At 54.3% G+C, this 9,699-nt stretch overlaps 1 protein-coding gene across 1 annotated transcript; it reads right to left on the bottom strand.

The window, feature by feature from the left end:
- Positions 1–1,750: 1,750 nt before the first annotated feature.
- LOC116547139 (intermediate conductance calcium-activated potassium channel protein 4-like) lies at positions 1,751–7,209 on the bottom strand (the record flags this gene model as incomplete). Its single annotated transcript, XM_032273189.1, has 3 exons — positions 1,751–2,117; positions 4,752–5,179; positions 7,087–7,209. Coding segments are annotated over 3 exons (789 nt in total), but the record flags the coding sequence as incomplete, so codon positions are not given.
- Positions 7,210–9,699: the final 2,490 nt, after the last annotated feature.

The following is a 9,699-nucleotide window of genomic DNA, read 5'->3' as shown; positions in this document are numbered from 1 at the left end:
CTTCCAATGCCCTGAACTTCTCAGCCTGGCTCCCAGGGCCTTCCAGGGTCCACGCTTCCCACCCAGACAATTCAGCCCTGACTCCATCCACACTGCCCTCCCTGAGCACCTTCCTCTGTACATTCTCCTCCCTTTCTTCTCCCAATGCTCCTGGTCCTTCAAGGCCTTGCCAATCCCTAGCTGCTCATAGCACCTGCTCACCTGTCCCCGCGTTAGAATAAGTCCTCCTTGGAAGGATCCCACACCCTATAGTTTCAGCTCTTGATCACTCAGAACCACTTCCAGTCACAAACACTGGGGACTGCCTGGGTTCCAAGGCCAGCTCTGAGCAACTTATTTAATCTCTCTGTATTTCAGTGTCTCATCTGTGAAATGGGCAGGGCCTCACAGGGTTACTCAGTGGATTTCGTATTTAGGGCAGAGGCTGGCACAGAGTATGTGCTCAGTAAAAGTAAGCTATGATGACTCAGCCATGCCGTGGAGCCTTTCTGCCAGGAGCAGGCTGTGAGCATCTCTCTAGGTTTCTGTTTCTCCTTTTGTCTAATGAGGGAGGTCCTGAGTGGCCCTGCAGGTCCCTGACTGAGTCTCTGCCCCTCTTCCCTTGCTCCAAAGACTCACCACTGGGGGAGTGGAGGTCACCACATCCTTCACTTGTGCACCCAGGGATTGGGGGGATCAATATGCCCTTCCTGGGCCCACATCTGGGCTAGGAGCTGGTGGCTTGGATCCCTGAGGGTGGCAGGAACCAGATCTTGTAGGGAGGTGAAGGTCAAGGCATTAGGTTCTGGTCTCTAGAGGGGGCCAGGGCTGTGCGGGAGGACCTGAGTGACTGGGTCTATGGAGGTAAGAAGGTAGATGTCAGGGTTCAGGAAGAGGCTGACTCAGGGGCTGCAGAGCCTCTGCCTCATCCTTAAGGGCACAGGAGCTGCTGTGGGGTGACTAGATGCCTGGGCACCCCCAGACCTTTTTACTGAGCACTTCCTGTGGGCTGGGCACTGTTGGAAGTGCTTTACATGGTTGAACCCATTAATCATCTCTGCAAGCCCACGAGGAGTCGCTAGCTCAGCATCCCTATTTCACAGATGAGGAAAGTGAGGCTCAGAGAGATCATGTGGCTCGCCTGAGCTCCCCAGCCAGGAAGTGGCAGAAGCAGAATTTGGACCTGGGTAGCCTGGCCCCATAGGCATGCACTTGATAACTGGACTCTGCCCCCTTGATGGAGGCTGGGAGATGATATCTGGGTTCTGAAAGAAAATGGGGCTTCGAAGTCAGGAGCCTGGGTTCCTGAGGAGGATAAGGGACGAAGCCCTAGCTTCTAGAGAGAGCAAGGACTTAGGGGCTGGATTCCTAGGTCTGATTTTTAATTTAATTTATGATTATTATTATTTGAGATGGAATCGTGCTCTTGTTGCCCAGGCTGGAGTGCAATGGCATGATCTTGGCTCACTGCAGCCTCTGCCTCCTGGGTTCAAGCAATTCTCCTGCCTCAGCCTCCCAAGTAGCTGGGATTACAGGCACCCGCCACCATGCCCGGCTAATTTTCTTATTTTCTGTATTTTTAGTAGAGACAGGGTTTCACCATGTTGGCAAGGCTGGTCTTGAATTCCCAATCTCGTGATCCGCCCACCTCGGCCTCCCAAAGTGCTGGGATTACAGGCGTGAGCCACCGCACCTGGCTTTTATTTTATTTTTTAGAGACAGGGTCTCACTCTGTCACCCAGGCTGGAGTGCAGTAGAACAATCATAGCTCACTGTAACCTCAAACTCTTGGGCTTGAGTGATCTTCCCACCTTGGCCTCCCACAAGGTTGGGATTGCAGGTGAGCATCTTGGTCTTGAAGAGAGAACGTGCCTGTGGGGGCCCCAGACACTCAAGTTTCTTAGGCGCTGTCCGTGAGAGCATGGGCTGCCTCCATGGCTTCCTGGGGTCCAAGGATGACCAGTTTGGGATAAGGATCGGTCCCCAAGAGAGTTGTACTCACCATGACTCCAGTGCAGAGGCAGACAATCTTGCCCCACATGGTGCCCGGCACCACGTCACCATAGCCAATGGTCAGGAATGTGATGGGGATCAGCCACAGTGTGTCGGAGAGGTGCCCAGTGGCATTAACAGCCTGCCTATGTGGAAGGGTGGGTTAGTTCTGAAACCCTACCATGGAGGTTTCCATGACATCCCCTCCCCTCTGCTTTCTTCCCCTTCCCATATGCACCCACAGTCCTAAGAATCACCTGGACAAAAGCCCAATCAGTTCTGAGCTTTGGAAAGGCTGCCTGGCTTTCTGCTGTGTGACCTGGGCAAGTTGCTTAGCCACTCTGGGATGTTAGACTGGGTCTAGCCAATCTCCATGCCGGTATGGTCTCAGTTAGGCTACCTGGGTTGCTGCATTCAGAGCACTCAATTGAGGGTGGAGAGTCGAGAGGGGGCCAAAACCCAGTCAGACCCTCACAGGCAGCTGCATCCACCCAGAGGAAGGAGTGTGTTTTTCCAATTTCCACAAAGATGCTGTGTGGTCCAGAAGTGGCCCTATCAGGACCAGAAAGAACTCTAAAGAGGCTTGGTGGGACTCTGCCTTCCTTTCCTTTCACTTAACAGAAGGAGACATTTAGGTCCAGCCATGGAAGGGTTGAAATGTTGCGATTTGTCCAACTGTGTCCACAGGCCCCTTGCAGCAACATTGGCAGGGAAAGCGTCAAATCTGAGGGCCCCAGACATCCCAGCCCACCAGGTTAGAGTTTCTAGGAGCAAAGATGGAATCTGCGCTGTTCACAAACCCCACCCACCTCATTCTAGTTTCGGGATTTCTGCCCTGGAATTTTTTTTTTTTTTTTTGAGACGGAGTTTCACTCTCGTTACCCAGGCTGGAGTGCAATGGCGCGATCTCGGCTCACCGCAGCCTCCACCTCCTGGGTTCAGGCAATTCTCCTGCCTCAGCCTCCTGAGTAGCTGGGACTGCAGGCACGCGCCACCATGCCCAGCTAATTTTTGTATTTTTAGTAGAGACGGGGTTTCACCATGTTGACCAGGATGGTCTCGATCTCTTGACCTCGTGATCCACCCGCCTCGGCCTCCCAAAGTGCTGGGATTACAGGCGTGAGCCACCGTGCCCGGCCGTGCCCTGGAGTTTTGAACTTCAACTTCCTCCCTGTTCTCCATTTTTCAGATGAGAAACATGATGGGGGGATTATTCATTAATCCTTATTCTGACCAATTTCCCACTTGGGAAAACTAAGATCCTGGAAGGTGAAGGAGTTTAAAATCATGACAGAGGCCGGGCACAGTAATCCTAGCACTTTGGGAGGCTGAGGCAGGAGGATCACTTGAAATCAGGGGTTTGAGACCAGCTGAACATGGTGACATGGTCTCTTCTAAAAATACAAAAATGACAGTCACAGTGGGTCACGCCTGGAATCCCAGAACTTTGGGAGGCTGAGGCGGGTGGATCACCTGAGGTCGGGAGTTCAAGACCAGCCTGGCCAACATGAAGAAACCCTGTCTCTACTAAAAATACAAAAAAATTAGCTGGGCATGGTGGCACATGCCTGTAGTCCTAGCTACTTGGGAGGCTGAGGCAGAAGAATCACTTGAACCTGGGAGGTAGAAGTTGCGGTGAGCTGAGATCATGCCATTGCACTCCAGCCTACAGCAAAAAAAGTCTGTCTCAAAAAAAAAAAAAAAAAACTTAGCCAGGCGTGGTGGTGCACACCTGTAATCCTAGCCACTTGGGAGGCTGAGGCATGAGAATCGCTTGAAGCTGGGAGGCAGAGGTTGCAGTGAGCAGAGATCGTGCCACTGCACTCTAGCCTGGGTGATAGAGACTCCATCTCAAAAAAAAAAAGAACTGCAAGGGAGACTACAGATGGTGGAACATGACACCCATTTTTCAGATGTGGAAACTGAGGCTAAGAGAGGAGAGATCTAAAGCTAGAGCTTCTCATTCTCCTCCTGCCCTCAAGGATCTTTGCCACATATACTAGACCAGAGGTTCTCAACCTTGGGTGGGCCATAGACTCACCTGGAAGGCTTGCTAAAGCAGATTGCTGGCCCTACCCCCCATGATTCAGTAGGTCTGGAAGGGACCTGAGAATTTTCATTTGCAAGTTCCCAGGTGATGCTGCTGGTCCTGAAACCACACTTTGACAATCCCTGGCCAAGATCACTCCCAACCTCTTTCTCTGTAAGGGATAGAAATTGAAGCCTGACATGGGGTTACATAGTATACAGCTGACAGCCAGGATCTAGTTCCAACTCCCGGCATGGAATTATTTTCCAGAGCAGCTCCAAATCATCCCCTTCCTAGGGTCACAGAAAGCACCTACCTACAGTGCATTCTGTGCTAATTTGGAAAATATGTCCCTTTCCTCCAAGGCAGAGGCAACCCTTTAGCCAAGTCCCAGAGACAGGTTTGGAGACAGAACAGATGGCCTGGAAACCTGAGGCAGTAGAGGTCCGGGAGCCGGAAGGGAACGGCTTTCTAGGGTCTGCATGTGCCTTTGGAGAGACTGAAGGCTGCACGTGTAAGATTTTGGCTGGGGGCTTGTCTGTTGGTTCCTCTCAGCCAGTTGATGGGAGTGTGGGCAAATTTTAGCCAGCAAGAGGAAAAGGGTTCAAAGTGTGAACTTTCTCCATTGCTTGGTCCTAGGGGGACCTCAACCTGCACGGCGGTACAGGATGGCTGCTGTGGTTGTCCGGGGTTCCGGGTGCCCTCCGCTCCCCTTCCCTCCCCTGCGCATTTAGGCCTCCAGCACTCTCACCTCTCAGCCACGGACAGCACCCAGGCGGTGGTCAGCCAGAGGCCGAGCGTGAGGCCGAGCAGCAGGCGGCCGGGGTGCGTGTTCATGTAAAGCTTGGCCACGAACCAGTGGCGGAAGCGGACCTGGTTGAGGGCGCCGATGCTGCGGTAGGAGGCGTTGAGCAGGACGCCGCTGCGCAGGAGCACGGCGCGGGGCACCAGGTAGAGGCGCAGCAGCATGGCCAGCGACAGCAGCGCTTCCCCCTGGCTCAGGAATCCTGGCCAGGGCTGCGGCGAGGTCAGCGGCGACCCTGAACCCTGCGCGCACAGCGGGCCCCCCACAGGCGCCGGGTGCAGCCCGCATACCGCCAGCTCCAGCAGGATCTGCGCCGCCTGCCGCCCGGTCAGCGCCACGCGCCAGTCCCGCAGCCCGTTGTCGGTCATGAACAGCTGCCGGGAAGGGGCCGAGAGGGGAGGGTTCAGGCGCAGGTCAGGCGCGGGTCAGGCGGCAGCTCGAGCCTGCCTGAGCCCTGAGATAAAGTGGGTGTGCCTGACTGGCCCGGAGCGAGGGAGATAGCGCTGGGAGGGAGACGGATAGGGAGGGAGCGGGACAGGACTTAAGGAAGACATCTCTCCACTTTTTCCTCCTTTCCCCCACCACCCACCCCACTAGGTCCGGCCCACTTCCAGCCTCAGGGAGCGCCGACTGTGTACCTGGCATTGTTCTATGTGCTAAGGACACACAGTGAACCAAACAGAACCCCTGCATCCTGGGGCTTGCATTCCACATGCCTGGAGCTCGCTCCTACTCCGTTGCAGGTGACACATGTGATGATAATAATAATATCAGCAATAACAAAGCCATGGACCGAGGGCGATGGCTCACACCTGTAATCCCATCACTTTGGGAGGCTGAGGTGGGTGGATCACCTGAGGTCAGGAGTTCCAGACCAGCCTGGCCAACATGGTGAAACCCCTTCTCTACTGAAAAATACAAAACTAATCGGGGCATGGTGGCGCACACCTGTAGTCCCAGCTACTCGGGAGTCTGAGGTAGGAGAGTCACTTGAACCTGGGAGGCAGGGGTTGCAGTGAGCCAAGATCCTGGCAGTGCACTCCAGCCCGGGTGACAGAGTGAGGCTCCATCGCAAAATAAACAAACAAAAAAACCCACACAAAGCAATAAGAAAGTCAGCATGTACTGGGCACTGTGGATACACCACGCACCACTCTACCCCGTTTACTGAGTCACATGTTGTGGCTCAGTAAATGCTTACAGCCCAGTGAGATTGTTATTATTGCCCCCATTTTATAAATGTGGAAACTGAGGCCTGGGTCCCTCCCCTGGGGAATGGCGCGCTGGGCTACAGGCCACTTAACTGCTCTATGATAAGATGATAATGTGCACTGCTTACTGAGCACCTCTATGTACCAGGCACTGCTCAGAGAATTGCCACACATGGCCAATAATCCCCATCCTATATGCAAAGTTGTGATAGGAGAGGGGCAAGGGGGAAAGGAATGGAGTAACAGGATCTGGGCAATGAGGGATGGGTTGTATCTGGGTGAGACCCAAGATGGAGTATGGATGGGGAGAGTTCCTGGGCCTGGGGCATGGGGAGGTTTCTGGCACAGAGATAGGGTGATCAGGAGTGGGCACCCCTGGGACCCAGCCGGGTGTGGTGGCTCAAGTCTGTAATCCTAGCCCTTTGGGAGGACAAGGCAGGCAGATTGCCTGAGCTCAGTAGTTGGAGATCAGCCTAAGCAACATGGTAAAACCCTGTTTCTACTAAAATAAAATAAAAAAATAGCTGGGCGGTGTGGCACGTGTCTGTAGTCCCAGCTATTTGCAAGACTGAGGCACAAGAATTGCTTTAACTCAGGAGGTAGAGGTTGCTGTGAGCAGAGATTGTGCCACTGCACTCCAGTCTGGGCAACAGAGCAAGACTCTGCCTCCAAAAAAAAAAAAAAAAGGAGTGGGCACCCCTGGGGCCTTAGGTTGCTTCGGGACTGGATTGGGGATGAATGTTGGAGCACAGGGATCTGGGAGGCTGAGGTTGCCTGGGGCACAGTGGACAGAGGCCTGGGGGCAGAATCAGCACTGCAGGGGCACTCTCAGCATCCATGAGTGTGCAAGGGGGGGCCGGGGGCCACAGGGGAAGAGCAGGGCTGGTCGGCAGGTTCTGCCTGTCTGCTCTTGGTTCAGCTCATCTGGGTGGGTGAGGGTGTGGATGCAGCATCTGAGGCAGAGGAACCTCATTACTCAGATCAGGAGGAGCAGAAGAGTGGAAAGTGTGAGCTGACAGGACACTGCAGGGGTTGGGGGGAGCAAGGCTTAGGGGCGGGGCCTGCCCTACCTGGACCTCTTTGGCATGGAAGGCCACGATGAGGCAGAGGAGTAAGAAGGTGGAAATGCTGATAATGCATTTAACCAGGAACAGGTAGAGCGCCCACTGTTGGGAGGGACAGAAACGGGGGTGAGATCAGAGGTGTCTCTCCGCCTGGCCAGTCCCCTTTTCTTTCCTTCAAAACCACCATTTTTTTCTTGATTCCCAGTTTTCCTAGCCAAGCTCCCCTGCAGTCCAGTCCCTCTTGATGTGTCGGTTCTGAGGAAGTCTCAAAACCATCATCTGGGCCCACAGTGGCGGCTCACACCTGTAATCCCAGCACTATGGGAGGCCGAGGCAGGTGGATCACCTAAGGTCAGGAGTTTCCAACCTGCCCTGGCCAACATGATGAAACCCCATCTCTACTAAAAGTACAAAAGTTAGCCGGGTGTTTAATCCCAGCCACTTGGGAGGCTGAGGAATCAGAATCGCTTGAACCTGGGAGGTGGAGTTTTCGGTGAGCTGAGAGATGGCACCACTGCACTCCAGCCTGGGCAACAGAGCGAATCTCCATCTCGAAATAAGCAAACAGACAAAAAACCCACCATCATCTAATCTCCGGGAATGCTCTCTTTCTCTCCAACAGGACAACGCTGTCCAGATGCTGGTGTCTACCCTCTTCCTCAGCTCTTCTCCCGAGACCCATACCCATGAAGGAGGACCTTGAAACTCACATTCCTTCTTATTCCTGTCCCATTCCCCATCAAAACTACTTCTTCAGCTGTGTGTGTGTGAGGGGTGTCTAGAAAAAGACATCTAGCCTCTAGAGAGTGCCCCCTCCCCTTCCCTTCCTACCCAGCTGGTGTTGCCCTAGAAACCAACTTCAATCATCCCCAACCCCAAATCTGGAAGAACACAGAAACTACCATTCAGTCCTCAAGGACTGAATCACACCCTTCCCTGCCCTCATCCAGAGAGCAAGGTCTGAGCACCAAGCCTCAGCTCTGGGACAGCCCCCTCAGTTCTGCCCCTGAACCTTGCCGCCCCCACCCCACCCCTCTCTTCTGGCTCTAAGCCCAGGGCAGATCTGGCCGGAAGCACAGGGCTTCCAGAAACCACAGAGAGATTGTTGTTGCTTCCCCCCCACCCCCACTTCTTTGTGTGGCACAACCTTGGAGGAATCTAGGATCCTGGAGAGAGGGATTTAGAGGGGACTGGGGCTGTTGGATTTCCTAAGAGGGGTTGGCCCCAGCCTGGCGGGTTATTTGCAGGGGGATGGGGACCACCTGGGTGTCCTTACAGAGCACTGCACCTGTTTCTCCTAAAAGGGCTGCCAGCTCCCCGGGCTGGGCCAGTGCCCCGCCTCTGAGCAGGGGAAGAGGGCCAGTTTCCTGCCCCAGGGGCCTGTTCCCCTACCTCCGACCTGAACAATGGTGGTGTTGTCACCAGCCCTCCCCCACCATCTATGGCTCCCTGGTTCCCTGCCTCCTTCTTCAGTCTGTCTCAACCCCCCACACCACTAAACACAAGCCCCCTCCCCACACTGCAATTCGCTTCTCTGGCGGTCCCCTCTACCTTTCCAACTCCTCTTCCCCCAAATCCTGGACCTGTCCGCACTTGGGCCTATACTTTGGTCTCTGAATTTCCCTGTCTCTAGGGATGGTTGTTTCTGTCTCTCCATGTGTTTTGAGGGTCTCTGTTTCTCTTGGCTTTTCTAACGCCCTGTGTGTATCTCTCACTAGTGGATTTCTCAGCAGCTTCACAGCCCTTTGTCTCTCTTTAGCTATACCTCTCTGTCTCTTTCTGCATCTTTGTCTCCATCTCTCTTTTTCTCTCCATGTATCTCTGTGTCTCTGTCTCTCTCCGTACCTCTTCCCATCCCCCCTCCCCCACCCCACCTGGTGCGTTTGGATCTCTCTATCTGGTTCCCTTGGACTCCCTAGGGCTTGGTACCTGCCTCTCTGCCAGCCCCTCCCCCTGGGGAGCAGGTGTCTGGGTCCTTTGCAGAAATGAGTTCATTAGATTGAGATGGAGGTGGGAAGGGGATGTGGATGTTACTAACAGATCCCTCAAACAGGGACTGAGGAGCTGTGGCTCAGGCCTGTAATCCCAGCACTTTAGGGCAGGAGGATTGCTTGAGTCCAGGAGTTTAAGACCAGCCTAGACAACAAAGCAAGATCCCACCTCTACAAAAAAAAAAAAAAAACATTAAAAAGGGTAGAGGATGACCCTTAGGGTCATGTATTTTAACCCTCACCCCAATTTACAGATGGGGAGGTTGAGGTTCAGAGAGTTGCAACAGCTTTCCCAGGGTCCCACTGATAGAGACGGTGACCTGGCCATGGTGGAGGACAGGGAGAAGTTAGGGGTGAGAAAGCAGAGGGGGAGGTGGGGTAGGAAGGACCCCCGTCTCTTCCCATCTGCCAGGGTCATCGTGTTCCCACCTCAGCTGCCGGGCGTGGTGATTCGGCATGGGAGCGGAGGGCAGGCCCCGGCCACGCTTCCTGTTGGCATGGGATTTAGTGGCCCCACCCCCTCAGTGCCCGCCGCCAGCCAGAGGAAGCTGCTGCCTGACCCTCCATGTGGCTCCTGGTCACTCCAGAGCTGCCCACCACACCCTCCAGATCCAAGTCAGAGCATCAG

Source organism: Sapajus apella, unplaced genomic scaffold, assembly GCF_009761245.1.
Source record: "Sapajus apella isolate SASKATOON/1434 unplaced genomic scaffold, GSC_monkey_1.0 scaffold2195, whole genome shotgun sequence".
In the NCBI taxonomy this organism is placed as follows: Eukaryota; Metazoa; Chordata; class Mammalia; order Primates; family Cebidae; genus Sapajus; species Sapajus apella.
Note: the sequence above shows the minus strand (reverse complement) of the source record. Positions and strands in the feature narration are given on the sequence as shown.